The following is an 18,353-nucleotide window of genomic DNA, read 5'->3' on the forward strand; positions in this document are numbered from 1 at the left end:
TTTGTCACTTGCCTTTCTCATGGCAATGTATTCTAAAGTTACTTCCATGTTGCCTGGAGTATCAAAGACGGATGATGCTCCTTGCAATAGCCTTTTCTGTGAAGTCATTTCTGTTGGTCCAATCCATGTGCAAATTAGGAGAGCGCCTAGAGAGAGCTCTAATAGACGAGTGCCCCGCATCTGTAATGAGTCTGCAGTTTTATTTGTTTTGTTATGTGTAACTGCCACTAATGTTACCAAAAAAGTAGATTGGGGCAGGGTTGGGCGGTTTGGGGGCGTGAATGAGAACGTATGGAAATGCGCACACTACATTTAGGGGGGAAAGTGGCAGGACTTTTTTCGTGGCTCGCCCCCCCTGCCCCATGCAATGCTGAATTGTCCCCTGCGTGTGCCCATCGTAGAGAATGTAAACCTCTGCACCATCGTGTGGACCCTGTTTCCGGATATAAACATATCTCACGTTCTTCCAACCCTCTAGTGAAACTGTGAAATCCTCACCCCATCCTGTGCCTATTTGTAAAATTCGGTGACCCTAGAAACACAGCCTCTTCCACAATGCCCACGAGGAATCACTGTTTAGAGAGGAGGGCGTGCCGGTACTGAGAGAGAGAGAGCACAAGCCCGTTTCTGTTTTCCACCAATCACCTTTCCAGGCCCGCTTTGTGACGTGCCGGGGAGGACTCGCTTCCAGAGGGCCGGGCTGGGTGTGCGTGTTGACGTCACGAACCGTCTGGGACAGGGCTGGACCTGCAGCTCTAAGTCCTGCCTGAGTGCGTGGTGAGCAGACAGGAGGGCTGGATCTGCAGCTCCTCTGCACCGGCCACTGCTCCTCCTGCTCTGCTGCAGCTCCACCTCCGCGGCTGCAGCTAACTGCTCAGGCTCCAACTTTCTGCACTTCTCTGCCTGTAGAATCTCTGCGCAACTTCCCCATCTGCCCGCACAGCTGAAACCGCAGCATCCCGTCAAAAGCCAATTCTGCTTGAGCCACTTAAACTGCAGCATCTCAGAATAAACTTCAAATCTGCCTGCACCGCTCGAGCAACAACCCTCCAAAAGAGCCAATTCTTACTGCACAATTTAAGCAACAGCACCCCTGCATAAGACTGGACGCTGCAACTCGTTATGCAGGACCCTTGCAAGCTTCTATTCTGTCTGCAGCACGTGAGCTAAAGCATCTTCTGCGTACGCTGCAAGCTTCCAAGTGTAACACGCCTGCATACGGTGCAACTATGTATGCCGCAAGCTGAAAAGCCCCTGCATACGCTTCAAGTCTCCTTGAACCACCCAGGTCCCAAGAATTCTGCACGAGCTTCAAGCCACGCTGCACGTCTCAAGCTGCAACATCTCTGCAGAAGCGTCGCATGCCTGCACGCTTGAGTTTGCAAGATCTGTGCTTCTAACTTATCTACACGCCTTAAGCTGCAACAACCTTGCATAAGGTGCAACTTTGTCTACAAGCCTAGAACTGCAACATCCCTGCTTACGGTGCAACTCTACACATACCAAGCTGCAATTTCCCTGCACGAGCTGCACCTCTGCATAAACTTCCCATCTGGCTGCAAGTCCCGGGACAGTTTATGCCTGCGGATCTCTGCGAACGACTGACTGAGCTCAGCCTGCACAGCTCGGGCTGTGTGTAGCATCCCAGCCAAGGCACAGCCCATCCTGCGCACATCGGCTCCACCGCCCGGTCGGCGTCTGCTCCCCGCAGAGGCTGGCCCCTGCCAGCTGAGGCCCGTCGGCCCGCACAGCCCAGACTGCAGCCCCTCCGGGTGCCCGATGCTCGAGCTCAGCTTTCAGTGTCCTGTCCTGGGGCCTATGGGGGAGCACCCCAACAGTAAGCCGGCCTCGCCCTCTCGCTCCCCAAGGGCTGCCAAGCAGCACCCTTTCTCGTTCGTTTTTCTTGCTCTCTATTTCAAAGCCTGGATGCCAAGAATAGTATTTCTACAAAATTGTATTTAAACAGCAACAAAAAAACGTTATTTTGGGTGCATGTGCCGCTCCGTGGACGCATTGTTGTGTGCTTCACGTCGGGTTTTGGCTGGGATGTGAGGGAGGGAAAGGTCGTCCCGACGTGTGTATTTTCTAAAATAGCGAATTATAAGCCCCCTCCCCCCCCCCGACCCCAAAGGCGTTCATTCTTCCCCAGAAGTGCGGGGACGGACTGCATCGCAGTAAACGAGATGCACAGCGGTGCTTCCGCGGAAGAGCTGCACCACTGCACTGATTCGCAGAGAGGGAGGGTGGGTGCTGGGGTTCAGTTGGGGTGCACCTTGTGCTGTCTCTACAGGATCTGCACTCTCTTAAGGCTGCGCACTCGAGTTGTGTGGTGCCTCTGAGTGGTGGGGCTTCTGGTCAGTCTAGAGTGATTCTACTGCCCCCTTAACGGTTGCCGGCTGGGTCGAGCTAAGATGCCTGGGGTCTGGTTTTCCCTACGGGAGAGAGAGAGAGTCTAGGGCTTGATGTGCCTTTGCGGAGAGGTGTGGAATGGTCTGGGATACACCTTGGAGGGGATTGGGGGGGGGGGGTAACTTAGAACTCACTGAGAATTATCACTGCACATTGCAGGGAGTAGAGGTTTTTCTTGGCCTCTTTTACTTGAGTTGGTTCCCTGGTGTCTGATCATTAGATCTATTGGACAACTCATCGGTTTTAGAACGCAAACTTAAAATGAATCTTTTTAAATAGTACCATATATTAGTTACAATACAATATGCTCTCGCATGATAGCGCTTAAATGCCTTATGCCAGTAGGCGCTTTCTTGCTGATTATGAGAGTGTGGTGAGTGAGTTCAGTTGGTGTCTGGTTCATCTTTCCAAACATGATGGACCGGAGTAGTGATGGCTGGGCTGAAATGTCTTACTGAGATCCGGGGGAGGAGGCCTCAGGGTTTGATCTGGTTTGCCTGAGTTTCTTGGTGTCTGATCTGTATCACGGAGGGTGATCGGGGACATTTGCCCGGGCTCTGCTTGATTCTCTCGAGGTGGAAGGTTGGGGTGTGGGGACGGGGGTTTCTGGTCGTTCTTACTAAAGCAATATGATAACGCAGATTTGTCTTATGGAAAATGAGAGTGGCTTGTCTGGGATGCCCACTGTTTGATTTACTAATGTGTGGGGCTGCCTCACAGCTGGCCGGGTGTCTGACCTCTCTGCTCCTTCCCCCTAGAGAAGCACACCCTGGCCCTGTGCGTGGGCTGCGGCAGTCAGATCCACGACCCGTTCATCATGAGGGTGTCCCCGGACCTGGAGTGGCACGCCGCCTGCCTCAAGTGCGCCGAGTGCAGCCAGTACCTGGACGAGACGTGCACCTGCTTCGTGCGGGATGGCAAGACTTACTGCAAGCGGGACTACATCAGGTGAAGCCCGGCTCGGGGGAGGCTGCTGTGGCCCTTCTACCGTCTGTGTCTGAGTGAGTGTGTCCGGGTGCAACACAGTGATGGGTGGAGCTGTGTGTCTGCGTCCCCGATGCAGTGTCCTAGCAGACATCAGCAGCAGCATGGGGAAGCCTGGCCTCGGGGCACGTTTGCACAGATTGCAGAGTTCTCGGCAAGCCTGCGTGGGGGCAGGATTCGCTTCTCTGCTCGGCATGCCTGTGGCACCATTGGACGTGGACGCGTAAATGGTGCCTTGTATGTAGAGAGATTGTTACTTCTGCGGTCGGGGACCCCAACCTTAACATGCAGCGTTATAGTGCAATGCTAAAATCCGAACGCACGTTCCTCTGTGCCGTTTAAATTATTTGCACAGTATTAAAAAAAGCCATTTTAGGTTGCAGTATTACACTCGTAATTTTGAGAGCAAACGAATAGAGGTTTTTAAGTTGATGCGCTCCACCTAGGCAAGAAAGGGCTTTTCATTTCTGTGTTAAAGTGACCACAATCATTTTAAAGGTCGGGGATTTCGCCATATATGGTAACATTAACATTAAAAGGCGGTTACACTGGTAATGAAGCGGCGTCGCCCTTCCTTCTCTGTTGCAATGAACGCCTTTGCACTCCTGAACTGCATCAATAACGCCGCCTTCATCAACTGTGCTCCGCTTCTCGTACTGGTCTTAACATAACACCCCCTTTAAAATCATCGACTGTGTTCCGCTTTTCGCACTGGCCTTAACATAACACCGCTTTTAAAATCATCGACTGTGCTCCGCTTCTCGTACTGGTCTTAACAGACAAGTATTTTCTTTTTGCAATGTGCGGGCACCGTTGACATGACAATTAAGTGTATTTTTATTAATGTTGACATCACCACTCGAATAAAGGTATTTTATGCGGCTGCGGTGACACCGAGATTAAAATGAAGTTGTGCGCGCACCAACCTACCATTGATATCTAAAATGGGGCCTCGGCATGGCACATGACGGGGGCGCACACTGCTCTGCTAATCAGGCAACGCTGACCTTAAAATGCTCTGGCACACTTGAGCACTAATATGCTTTGTAAAGCAGGCCCAACTCCCATTTCACGGCTGCGTTTCATTGCTAACAGATACTGCCCTACTACATGTTTCCCCAAACTGTGCTGCACAGATAAAACAAACATTGCAAAGACTTTTCACGCCGCTCCCGGGCGACACCTGCTTTTATGTTGCTCGAGGACACTGATTACAATGTGGGGAGTTTGCCTTTATGATCGCTGTACTGTGTAGCGTTCCACTGATAAGAGCTATGTTGCATGTCACACGCGATTACATCTGTGCACGGCTTTGCTCAACGGGTAACACTAATATAAGAATCAGACGTTTCCCGTTGCTTTGTTACCCTGCTACACTCTTGTCTGGTCATGCACACGCCGCTAGCGCTACTGTTATCTCACACATTCATGTTATATTCAAGCGAGTTACATGCATGTGCTATACTAATAAATGTTTGATTAGTCACCTGACTCCAGTCATGCTATCAACATCGCAAGCTGCTTTCCATCTCCTCCCATCGCCCCCTCCCCCTTAATCATGCAGGCCTAGGTCTTGGGATCACGAGGCGCCCAAAAGCTCGCTCAGGGACAGGAAAGGCGCTTTGAGCTCACCACGGTGGTGATTCTGCGCAGTACAAAAGCTCCTCATTGTTATTAATAATACTAATTATTAATAACTTTTAAAAATGTTTTTATTGGATTTAGTTGACATGCAACTTTACAAACGATTAAACAAAATAAAATGAGAAATAATCGCTTTCACAGTTTAAAAGACTGCATATTTAAAATAAACACTGAAGGACAAACCTTATACAAACATTATACCACCATGTCTCTAAGAATAGGGTACGGATGTTGGAAGAAAGTAAGTCAAAAAGAGCAATAGAGTGTAATCATTCATAACAAGAGTAATGATGGGAGCTTATTCTTGTTAAACGTGGAATTCTAATGTTAGGATTGCGCTCATTGTGTTCACTGGTGACACTGGTAACACGACTGGCATTACCCATGATTTTACATTGCCATGTCACACAGATAATTGTTGTTGCACTGGTAACCCTAATATTATAGAATCCATGCTGTGTTTCCTTGGTTCATTTGCAGCCACGGGTAGTGGGTTTCTATTGCCGTGCTGCGCTGGTGGCGCTAATAGAACAACACGGGCCTGATTTGCACAGTGTTTCCAATGGGATTGCGCCATTGTACAACAGTCCGTGCATGCTTCAACATTACTATTATACTTCGAATGACTTGGCCCTGCAACACTGGTGAAAATCACAATAGCGTGCAGTGCCCCGAGCCTGGCCATCGCTTCTGCAGACTTGCAGCTTTCCTTGGAAGTCCAGTGGCTTCTGGAAAGGCCACTGCGTGCATTCTGCAAAAATGCACGCGTTTGCTGAGCGACTGGGCGGTGGGCGCCCGGTGATATTAATATTAAAAGGGCTGTGTTTACACTGCCAGTCACTGGGCTTTATTATTGACGTCATTTGCAACCACACATACACAAAACATATATTATCATGAGATCATTGCTTTATTTATACAAAGTATGACGGTGCCCCCTGAATATTCTCCGTGCGTGCTCGGTCCAAGGGCTAATTTAATGTATCATTCTGGATGGTTATAACATATACAACCTATTACACGTGTTACACACATTAACAAACAACGGCGCTACTCCTTCAGTCTAATATTGGCGTTACATTGAAACTGCACCATTATTCGACCCCCCACACCCCCGGGACCCACCGAGCATTTTGTTAAGAAACACCAATATTTCCCCGGGTAACTTTTGAGAAAGCGTTATGTTGATATCTGTATAGCGCCCACAGCTATTTTCCCATTGTTATAACTCGAAATGCTATATTTTCCGCCGGGGCACAGGCACTCATTAAAATAATTACCTTAAAACGAAGGATATGTATTTAGATTACCATGATTTAAAAAAAAAACATTGCGCTGTATACATGTTTAAATATTTCTGTATTCGGAATCGTAATATGATATGAATAAGACACCAATTAAGTCGAGCGTTGAAGGGATAATATAAGAATGCACATTATTTCGGGGGGGCTGTCGCCACGGGATTTACAGGCGCAATTTAATTTTATCATATTAAAATATCGTGACTGAAATGGAGCGACATCCAATCGACAACGCAAGCCTTTAGGTGCTGCTTTCCAAGGAACACAACACACGCTATATTTGAAACGCCTGTAAGGAGCGCAGTTTAGCAATGTGTTAAATGGCGTGTTTACTTGCATACCGGATCCTTGGTGATGGACAGAGCACATATTGTCTGCCCTGTGTGGCGTTATACTGCTGGGACAGGAGGTGTGTACATAGTAAGCCCCTCTCTGCCCTGCGTGGCGTTCTGTGTGGCGGTGCACTGGTGGCATAGGAGGTGTGTACATAGTAAGCCCTCGGATGCTGCCCACCCAGGACCCCTCTCTGCCCTGTGTGGTGCACTGCTGGGATAGGAGGTGTGTATATAGTAAGCCCCGGGATGCTGCCCACCCAGGACCCCTCTCTGCCCTGTGTGGTGTTCTGTGTGGTGGTGCACTGCTGGGATAGGAGGTGTGTACATAGTAAGCCCCCCTCTGCCCTGTGTGGTGGTTCACTGCCGGGATAGGTGTGTATATAGTAAGCCCCGGGATGCTGCCCACCCAGGACCCCTCTCGGCCCTGTGTGGTGGTGCACTGCTGGGATAGGAGGTGTGTACATAGTAAGCCCCCCTCTGCCCTGTGTGGTGGTTCACTGCCGGGATAGGTGTGTATATAGTAAGCCGCGGGATGCTGCGCACCCAGGACCCCTCTCTGCCCTGTGTGGTGGTGCACTGCTGGGACAGGAGGTGTGTACATAGTAAGCCCCTCTCTGCCCTGCGTGGCGTTCTGTGTGGCGGTGCACTGGTGGCATAGGAGGTGTGTACATAGTAAGCCCTCGGATGCTGCCCACCCAGGACCCCTCTCTGCCCTGTGTGGCGTGTGTGGTGGTGCACTGCAGGGATATGAGGTGTGTACATAGTAAGCTCCCCTCTGCCCTGTGTGGTGGTGCACTGGTGGGATAGCTGTGTACATTGTAAGCCCTGAGATGCTGCCCACCCATGACCCCTCTCCCAGTGCGGTGTTCTCTGTGGCAGTTTATGTGTATATTGTCATCTAGTGGGCAACTCCCACCCCTCTCAACGCGTCTCCCACCCCGGCCGCGCATGCTTTTTGGGGCGAATGATACGATTGGTACAGTAGAAATATTTGCCCACACTTGTTCCTGACTCCCGCACCGCTGTGTGATGTCCTTTGGGAGCACGCGACCTTCGCGCTACCACCCCTCCCCCCACCTATCCACCTCCCATGCCCCAGCCACACACCCCTCTCGTGTCGCCGTCTCCTGCGTAATTTTTGGGGTGAATGAAGTGAATATGAAAGATATGTTTTCCAACACTCTTGCCTGACTCCCGCACGGCTGTGTGTGAGTGATGTCCATTGGGGGCACGCGAGCTTCGCCCAGCTCTGCCCATGCCCCAGCCGCTCTCCTGTCGCCCTCCCCTCGACGCTTTCTGGGGTGAATGCAGTGGGTCTTGTAGGTATGTTTGCCCGCACGTGTGCCCGACTCCCGCGCGTGCCCCCCACCCACTCACCCCTCTTGTGTCGCCCTCTTCCGCAGGCTGTTCGGGGTGAAGTGCGCGCAGTGCGGCCTGGGATTCTCCAGCAGCGACCTGGTGATGCGAGCCCGGGAGCGGGTCTACCACATGGAGTGCTTCCGCTGCTCGCTGTGCAACCGTCAGCTGCTGCCGGGGGACGAGTTCTGCCTGCGGGAGCACGAGCTGCTGTGCCGGGCTGAGCACAGCCACCTGGACCGAGAGGCCGCCGGAAGCCCACCCAGCCCCACGAGTCCGGGGCCTCTGCAGGGAGGCAGGCCCCTGCACCTGGCAGGTGAGACTGAGCTTCACAAGGGCCCACACTGCGTCTTCCTAGCCGTGCACGACTTCCCGCACCGTCTACATGCACTGCACGCCCCCCTCCCCCCATCCGATGTAAACTATGGGGTCTCTGCGGGGAGGCAGGGACCTGCACCTGGTAGGGTGCACCTGGTATGGCCAACACGCTGCACTGCCCTCCCTCCCCCACTAGGCTACACCAGGCAATCCAAATACACCGATATGCTCCGAGTCCACTGCAGGGCAGATTGGGGTGGGAGTACGTTCAAAAGGACTCTGCACGCCTGCCATTCACATTGCTCGCTGCATTACACCTGCATAGACACAGACCATGCAGAACCATTAAGCCCATGCAGGTTTCTCCAGCCGCAAGCATCATCGGCACACCGCCAGACACAGTCCATGGGCCGTGTCAGGCTTCCGGCACACATGCTTCCGGCACTACAGCCTACATTTTAGGCCCAGCATCCTGTACAACCCATAAACCGTGGCAAATTTCTCCACACACAGGCATCCTGCCCTAAACCCCGTGCCACTTGCACAGCACCGCTGCCTACACAAGCCGGCTTCCGACTGAAGGGGTCAGAGCCTTGAACCTGGCTGGCTTCACCATGCACAGCACAGTGCACATTGTGCAATATGCATTCTCCGTGTACACCCACGACCATGCGCCTGGTGTGCAGGGAGCTTTGCAATCGACCCTGCACTGCGCACGCGTTCAACTCTATAGTGGTCCTGGCACAGCACTGTTCACTCACTTCATGCTGCAGAGCACACGTCTGATCTTGCACACTATCGTATCTATGACATTCGTCCTAAGCAGGTCTCAATTGCCCCCAAAAAGTGGTGGGACTCTGGCATACACAATGGCAAGTGACGACACAGGAAGTGAACATATCCTAAAGTGAAATATGAACATTTCATTCAATGTGTCTTTCCCAACTGAAGAAAGCGCGCATGACAAGTTAGCATTTGCCAAGAGAACAGATTTTCTAACTACATTATAGGCTTCAAAAGGCGGGCAGCCTTCACCCCTACACATCTGTAACAACACGTTTTGTATGGTAGAATGTCAATATGAGACATTTCAGAGGATCGATAAGAGGTTCCTTTGGTCTTGAGGCGATTAAGTCTCTGGTCTCACAGCACATGGGCAGGATTCGAATCCCGGCTGCAGTAAAAGGTTCCTTTAAAACATACAACGAAAACAGCATCCACCCTCTGTAAAGGTGGCAGACCCTGTCCACTCGCGTGTACCCTCGACTTGTGCCCTGGTCGTAAGGGTTTCTCTGTGCTGGGGCTGGCTGTTGCCACTGCAAGTTTACATACCTCTCAAGTCACACACTTTTGGTGGGTGTCACCTCCCATGGGAAACGTTTCATAACCCGACCATGCGTTGTAATGGGCTCTCACCCGCCAAAAAGGACATCGTCTGTTTGCACCCGACCCTGGGGCGGGGACAGAAAATGTCGAGAGGTATGTGTTTATAGCCAGCTTCATTGTGTATGTGTGAGGTTTAACAGAGCAGCAGCCTCCAGGCACTTCCTGGAACAATATTCAATACTTGTCTTCTATTTATACTACATGTTGCAACTGCTACAGTCAGCTCCAGAACAAGGCATTTTGCAGGGAAAAGTTGTCACTCAAATAGTCCATGTGTGTATAGATATTTAGAACCCCCCCTGGAGTTTTTCTGTCTGGGATGGGTTCGTTGGTGGTCACACAGGATGACACACTTGCGCACAATCTCTTCAGGGATGTTATACGTCGCCCGGACCAGTACATAAGTGTTCCTGGATCTCTTAGATGTTCATCCGACCCAGAAGCACCCCACTAGCCAAAGATTGACCCCCCATGTCTTTGTCTCTTCTCCTAGAATAAATGACGACCACAGCCTTAGCTTGAGGCCTCAGCTTCTACCCGAGCTCTATTCATTATAGAACATGTTATACAACATGCTTATATATGTTTATTTCTCTGCAAATACGTATAACCCATAGTATGCAAACAGCGTACAAGATATATTGCTTGATACGCCTTTACAGTCAACCAGTTTATTCAGATAAAACAATCCATCAAACTAGCACATTATACATACAACAAAAACATCATCACCCAATTAAAGTGCTTTAGCACAGGCAGGATAGCTGCCTTTCCAACACTGGCTACAAGTATTTATTTTGACGTGTGTGAATCATGCTTACATGCAGAATATAATGATTTATAATTTAATGAATTAAATAAATACATGCTGCAGCTTAATTGCTCATTGCTATAGATAGCAGCATGCATTGTAGTAACAGTATGACACAACTACAGAAGTGATTTTATTGAACCGTGTATGTGTGTTGTTAGGTTGTCCAATATGTATACTGCGCTCTACCACCATAGAGGTCTTACAGCGCCTTCACTTATCCAAATGTTAGCAGTGTGAGGATCAAGCAAACCTTTAAGAGTGGGTGAGAGAGATGTGGGGGGGTGTTGGTATTGCAGTATGGTGACATATGGCCTCATTTACAACGGGCCCGATTCACAGAGCGTTTTTCAATGGGATTGCTCCATTATAAAACATTTTTGTGAATCAGGCCCAACGCTTTTTTCAATTAGATTTTCCCATTGATAAACACCAGGCCGAGTACTGTTTTGTTTTTGTTTTTTTTTACATTTATAAAGCGCTCACACAGCCCGCAGGCATCGAGGCGCTGTTACAGGAATTGTTTTTTTTTTTAGTTGCGTAATTGTGTTTTTTTTTGTTTTAGTTACGTATTTATAACGCGCTTAAACACCCAGAGGTTTTTTTTTCAAGCGCGGACCCAGGGATCGAACCTGTTGTTGCTTCGTGTCGTCTTGCTTCCAAGACGCGCACGCTGCCACCCAGGATAGAGTACGATTGTTAATTTCACATCCTTACTGTTCATGGCCTGTAAGAATGTCATTGTGTTTTCCCTTGTTCCCTCCCTTGCCTTGAAGCTCTTTGAAATACATTGTGTATACGCGCTATATAAATAAACGATCATATCATACCTATGTAAATCAGCGAGCCTTAAATGCACCCTGTATCGAAGAGCTTAATTCACAGAGCATTTTACGATGGTGTTTGCCATTATTAAACGCCTCTGGGAATTCGGCCCCAACTCCCGTGGAGAAAGCAGGAGAGAGCCACAGTCAGCGGTAGTGACTCTGTAGGGGTGCTCGTAGCGTTGGCGCCACTGAACGAAACCACACAAGACTTTCCAAAAATATATCTACATCCAAGTGTGTTATTTTTTTTTCCAACCGTTTTTTAAAGTTCCTTGCCTGCTGGGCTGGCGGTCGAATTTCCCACTGGCGGAAGTTACAGCCAACTTTCTCCAGAAGTCGCCCCATTCGCACACGTTGCATTGTTTGATAAAAAAAACCCAACCAGTTGATTTAGTCAAATACCCCAAAACGGGGCTAAAAATTAGGAGAGATGTCGTACTCTGGATGGATCCTTGGTTCCAAATTCTAAACTAGATCCAAGGATTTGATTGGTTGATTTGGCGCTTGAAAATATTTGTCCTGCAAAATAGTAATCTATGGCATTACTCCCAGCGGCACCTTTACCTTAACCCAAAAGTGGTAGGAAGTTGTAAACGTACAACTTCCTAAAGGGAACTGTCTCGTGTCACATCCTCTAAACCTACACACACACACACACACATTTTAATGCACAAATGTATTCATACTATGGGCATATGCATAGCTTTGCAGTAATATTACACAAAGACACCCTTGCAGCACGCACATCTACACAGTACTAACACACACGCCCATACCATTAATAGACCGGAACACACACGGGGGTATGTGCTAACCTTCATGCATATAGTAATGCTATGCATATACGTCCCTGTATTATTATAAACCACACACATATACCATTAACGACCCCACGCAAGCACGCACGCACGCACACACACACACGGCTACTACAGATACGTTGTCAAACGACGTGTCAAAAGCGGCCAATGTTGCACTTCCGTCCCAGCGTCACAAATGTCACTTAATGGCGGACTCGGGTACAATTAACACTCCCCTTTTCCAAAGTCATTTAAAACTGTAAACGTGTTGAAAAGCCCAGGCTGCGGAGCGAGTGGCGCACGTATAAGGTCACATGAAATTCCCAACTTAAACTCTCCCTCAATCATGTGTTCTAAGTACCAGGTAATGACAACCCTTCGCCCCTAGAAAGGGCGGTTTGCTTTTCAAATTGTTAATTTCTGGCACTTAATACCCGTTTCACTGCCACCATAACTGCAGTATTTCGCAGCATAAGTGAATTTATAAAAAACTAAAAAAATACCACCTGTGTCAAAGCGATCTCTATTTGCTTTACTCCAGCTTGTAAACGCTGTAATACTATTTCCTAAAATACACCCAACCTGTTAAATCCGCGCTTGCGGATATAATGAAACAAAGCAGAAATATGAAGGACGCAGCAATGAAAGACGCGCACCAGGAACGTAGCTGCATCTCCTTAACTGGAGCCTGGCGCGCGAGGCGGTAGCTCACAGGGCGGGCTGCAACCGACAACAACAATGGAAAGGGGACAGGCGGGAGCCTGGAGTGAGCATAGAGAGAGGACGTTACACACCCAGTATGTATGGATGTTATGAATATACATACTAGCATGTCACCAATGTTTACATGCGTGCGTGTCTATATAGGGCATAACTCCCTAAGTGCGTAGCTTGCCTGTCTAAGCGCGCAACCTCGGGTTGCATTGAAGCGCGCGTCTGCAGTTGACTCACAGAAGCTCTTTTAATACTCGGCGCTTTTGTGACTGGAATGCGCCTAGGAACACAGGCGCGCAGTGTTTAGAGAGGGCGGACGAATTTTTCCTCGGCATTCAGGTCGGTCGTTCGCATCTGTCTGTCTAGTTGGGCCAGGCCGAGAATTATATGAGGGGGTTACATCGGTTTTAAGCGCCCGTATAGCATCCGCCCTGCAGCACTACTAGCCACGCCACACTATGCTTAACCACACAACCCCACCATTTCAACCCCCACCACTTGGGTGACCCATACATGGCAACATTCAGACACACCTGGGAGGGAGATTTCCACATGGAAATCGGGAGACGAACATTTCCCCATAAGAATGAATTGGGGCTACAGCTATTTCAGGTGGGAGCTAGTGAAAAATAGCAATATTTTTCTCCGAAAAATCAGGAGTCTCCCGCCTAAATCGGGAGGGTTGGCATGTATGGTGACCAGACGTTCCGAAATCCCCCTCCTTCTCGAGAGTTTTTTAAAATTTAAAAACCACGTCCCCGTTTTGGCCAAAAGCGGGTAACAACAATTATGAACTTAAATAATGTCACTACGCTTTCACATTTTTGACATTGGAGCATAGCTCTCAACTCTCACGCTTTTGGTGGGTGTCACTCGCCCTGCAAAGGGCTGACTCACCCGCCAAGCCTCCTGCAAGCCCATTCATTCCAATGGGCGTCTCACCCGCCAAAAACACAAATGGTTGAGAGCTATGCGTAGTGGTCTCGAACCCTCAAACCTTTCAGCTACATGCCATACTAATAACTGATTGTGCCACAGAGAAGGGCTTGGAAACAATTGAATCGCAATCCGTCATATAAATCAGAGCAAAAGCTCATTTTTAAATAACATGCTATTATTCACGACCAAAACTGCTCAATTTACATTATTATATAGATTATTTAAATGAATGTTGGATGGGGGTTGTGGTGGCGTGTTGGGGGTTATTGGGGGTTATGGGTGGGCTGTGAGAGGGTAGGCCTTCTTTTATGTGGTTAGCTGTCTTGGAAATCTGGTCACCCTAACAAACACACAACACAAAGTGCCACAGCACCATACCACTAGCTTGATATAATAGCTCCAACATAACCCCACAAAACACTAGCCTCCTGCCTTATAACGCTTCCTCCCATAGCATAGCTCTCAACCTTTTTTGACATCAAGGCAGGTGAAAACACCCGATTTCTTTTGGGGTGGGTTGAGAGCCTATTCAGGTGAATCAGCGTATAGGGGGCGTGGCAAGTGAGACAGCTGATCGTATTATATTTATAAACTAAAACATACTTTCTCACATGAGGCTAAATAAACACAACATAGAAAGTTGAACCTTATCAGTGCTGACTCGGTAGACTTGGGTCTGTGTGGCCGTGCCCTACGTTTCCGTTTGGCTTTCTTCTGTGCCCACAGTTCTGTGCCCACAGCTCGCTGCGCTGGCTCATTCAGTAAGACTGAGCCTGTGTGAGGTATGCAACAGATTCTGTGGCTCCAAGGCGGGTGAAACAGATGAGCTGGCGGGTGGGCTTGTGTTTGGGTGCTTTTTGCGGGTGACACCCACCGAAAGCGGGTGAGTTGAGAGCTATGCCCATAGACACAGAGCAGACGTCTAAAATCCGACACTAGTCCCCTTGCCCCATAACAAGGGCCGGCCTTCGGCCCTGGTTAAGCAGCGCTGCCACATTAGCCCCCCACCATGCCAGCTAGGGGAGTCTTTCAAGGGCTCCCTCGAGCGGGTGTGCGGGGTGAAGGCACCCTATTGAATGGAAATGCGCCTGGCTCTCGCCAGCGCCAGGACAAGAGCGGGCACATTTCCTTTCAATAGACGCCGATGCTAAACCAGCATGGGGCAATGGCTGCCACATGCTGCTTTGCCATCAGCGCCTTATTGAAGTGATGAACTACCCGCTCACTTAAATAGAGCATCGCTGCTAGGCACCCTCCCTCCCTGAGCTAAGGCCGGCCCTGCTCATAACACTTCCTCCCATAGACACACATCAAAGTCTTAAGTCCCACACTAGACCCCGCCCCATAACACGTCGTCCTATAGACACAGCACAAATCTCAAGTCCCACATTAGCCATCAGCCCCTTAACACTACCTCTCACAGCACCAGTCCCCAGACCCGCACTAGCCTATCACCCCTTAACATTAGCTCCCACAGACTTAGATCACCAGGTCCTTTTACCAGACTGGCCCCTGTCTGTTAACACGAGTTTTCACAGCACTAGTCCCCAAACCTACATGAACCCACAGCCCCATAACAGTAGCTTCTAGACCTCCTACACCAGCCCACCACCCCATAACCCTACATTCCACAATCCTTCAACACCAGCCAACAGCCCCATAACACTAGCTCTCACAGCTCTACAACACCAGTCTACAGACCCACACCAGCCCACCACCCATAACCCTACATTCCACAGTTCTACATACAACACTAGTCTGTCACCACAGTCCTACAAGAACAGCCCACCACCACTGACTTTCAACACCAGTCCAACATCACAAAACACTTTCCCACAAACCAACAGCACCAGTCTTCAGAAACATACCCACTAACCACCCCATGATCTTACACCCCACAATCTTACGTCAGCCAACCGCCCATAACACTAGCTCTCACAGTCCTACAGCACAAGTCCTGAGGCCCACACCAGCCCATAACACTAGCTCACACAGCCCAACAGCACCAATCTCTAGCTCATCACCACCCATTGCACCACCAACCCACCACCCCATAACCCGAGCTCATAGTTCTACAGCACTAGTCCAGATACCCACACAAACTCACCAACCATAACTCACAGTCCTAGAACAATAGCCCACCACCACAGTCCTGCAACACCAGCCCAGCGCCCCATAACACTAGCTCTCACAGACCTACTGCACCAGTCTCTAGCCCCCACCAGCCCATAAGTCTTTAACACTAGCTCCCACAACTCTAAAGCACCAATTACAGACCCATACAAACTCACCACCCATACCCTACATACCCCAGTCCTACAACACTAGCCCAGCACCATAGTACCAACAATACCATCCCACTGCCTTATAACACAAGCTCTCACAGTCCGTCAGCATCCGTCTCAAGCATACCACCAGCCCATAACACTTGCTCCCACAGCAGCCCATCCACCCCATAACTCTAGTTCTCATGGAACTACATTACTTGTTTCCAGCCCCATACCACATACCACCCCTCAACACTAGCTCCGACAACCGACCAGTACCCAGCCACACACCAGCCCACTGCCGATAGCACTAGCTCCCCATGCCCTATAGCACCACCCCAGCAGAGTATCAAACTAGCACTCGCAACACTTCAGCACTAGACCCCTTCCCAGGCTACCCCACCACCCCAAAACCTTAGCTTCCAAAGCCCCAGAGTACCAGAACTGCACCACCAGCAGCCAGGGGCGTAGACTTTAGTTTTTCCCGGCTGGAGCCAGGGATGGAAGGGGTGTGGGGAGGTGGTGGGCGCGGTAGCAATATAAAAAAAGAAAAGTCCCATTGTAACATATAGGGACTTTCGCCGACGTACTCGGCACCCTTGCCATCAGCTAGCGTCCACCCCATGGGTGCTGCCCTGCCAACCTTAGAGCTGAGGACCTGCAGAAGTCCATACATAGGCAGTCCCCCTTTTCCCTCGGACATCAATTCGGCAGTGCCACCCACACCCACAACCCAGGAGATAGGACCATTTCTAGAAGTGGCCGTGCCTACCCCCTCAGGCCCTTCCCCAAACCCTTTCCACCCAGCCCTAAGAAACCCTCCTCAGAACTTCAACTTCAACTCCGGACAGGGGACCTGCAACACAGAGCTGCAATGTCACCCTCAATCCAGATCTCGCAACCAAATGTCATTGTAGTGCATCATCACTGTCGCCCATTCGGAGCAGGGCTCATTCAAGAGCAGAAGTGCCCCCCAAACCACATCCAGTAACAAGTACACATTCCAGGGTCAGCAGTGCTAAACCAATGCGAACACAGGGTCACCCTAGAGGCTGCTCTTCCACCCCATCTCAAACCCGAGAGCAGGTGGGCATTCTCGATGTGCCTTCTCCACTCCACATCAGGTCCTTCAGCAGCTCAAATTCAGGAGTGCCACCCCCCAAGCAGATGCGTCATTCTAATGCGTCATCAGTTAAATCCCACAGCAGGTCCTCTAGAAGTAGCTCTGCCGTCACCAGACAGGGGAGGAAGGGTCCGTTCTTGAGGCAGTAGAAGAACCCCTTAGCCCTCACCCCAGCCCTCACCCCTCGCTAACCAGCAGTCCCAGCAACGTTTGCAGGGTTGAACCCAACCAATCTAAAAGAAAATGATTTCATTTAAATGGTTCATATACATGTGGTGTTATGTGAGGAAAGTGCGCAGTGTATCGAAAAGACTATATTTCTAGCTCTCAGGTGCTGTTACTCCTATACTAGGGGTAGACCGTCCTGGTTTGCTCTTTCATTTTAAACTGGAACTAAATTTGGACTTTCCTTCGAACTTTGATTTTCACCAAATACTTTTAATTCCAGATCCTTACGCTCCTCCGGCTCCAACGCTGTGTGTCAAGTGCTTTTCTAAGCAGCAAGCTGGTGGCAGATCTCTCTCCTCAGCTGGCTCACTCCTCTGGAACAGCCTCCAACCTCCTCTATGTCTTGAGTCAGATCTCTTTAAATTCTGCAAGCTCCCCAAGACTTTCCTCTTCACCTCCTCCTCCTCCCCTTGTACTCCCATGCTAATACCTCATAGTCTCTGTGATTGGTGGCCTGGGACCTTATTTGTCCTTCTGGGCCGAGGCGTTCCGCCCAATCGCCTTTAGGTTACCGCACCATCCCAGCACTTGCCTTCTGGCACCCACTGGTTTGTGTTCTCAGGCTTGGACTTATTAATGGCAGGTGATCACTCTGAACCAAGAAACCTCTGCCAGGCACACGACGGACTCCTTGGCACTTATCTTTGTGGAACTCCTAGCACTTACCCCTTCCCTCTATCTGTATTTGCACATTTTGAATGCTCACAAGGCCTAGTGAGACCACCCCTTTTCCCCATATCATCTGTGTATTCTGTTGCCTTTGTTCCCATGTTGCCTCTCCTCTGCCCTGTGGGCGCTTTGAAACACAATTTCTTGATGTATTTATTGTGCATTTGCCTTACAAATGCACAATGAATAAATAAAATAAATAAACTAAGAAACCACAAAAGATAAGTTTGTGAGAGCTAAGC

At 49.7% G+C, this 18,353-nt stretch overlaps 1 protein-coding gene across 4 annotated transcripts in view; it reads left to right on the forward strand.

The window, feature by feature from the left end:
• The first annotated feature begins 754 nt into the window (after positions 1–754).
• The window catches only part of ISL2 (ISL LIM homeobox 2), a 152,466-nt gene continuing 134,867 nt past the window's right edge, over positions 755–18,353 (forward strand). The window contains exons 1-3 of one of the 4 annotated variants that reach the window (XM_069624447.1): positions 755–1,837; positions 3,168–3,357; positions 8,077–8,345. In XM_069624447.1, the coding sequence (XP_069480548.1) occupies positions 1,780–1,837; positions 3,168–3,357; positions 8,077–8,345 (517 nt within the window). In that variant the 5' untranslated portion in view covers positions 755–1,779. Of the gene's footprint in view, positions 1,838–2,345; positions 2,481–3,167; positions 3,358–7,877; positions 7,997–8,076; positions 8,346–18,353 lie in introns of those variants that run through there. The other 3 variants (XM_069624446.1, XM_069624448.1, XM_069624449.1) reach the window with 3 other exon arrangements.

This window comes from Ambystoma mexicanum, chromosome 11 (assembly GCF_040938575.1).
Source record: "Ambystoma mexicanum isolate Mex_15411 chromosome 11, UKY_AmexF1_1, whole genome shotgun sequence".
Taxonomy (NCBI): Eukaryota; Metazoa; Chordata; class Amphibia; order Caudata; family Ambystomatidae; genus Ambystoma; species Ambystoma mexicanum.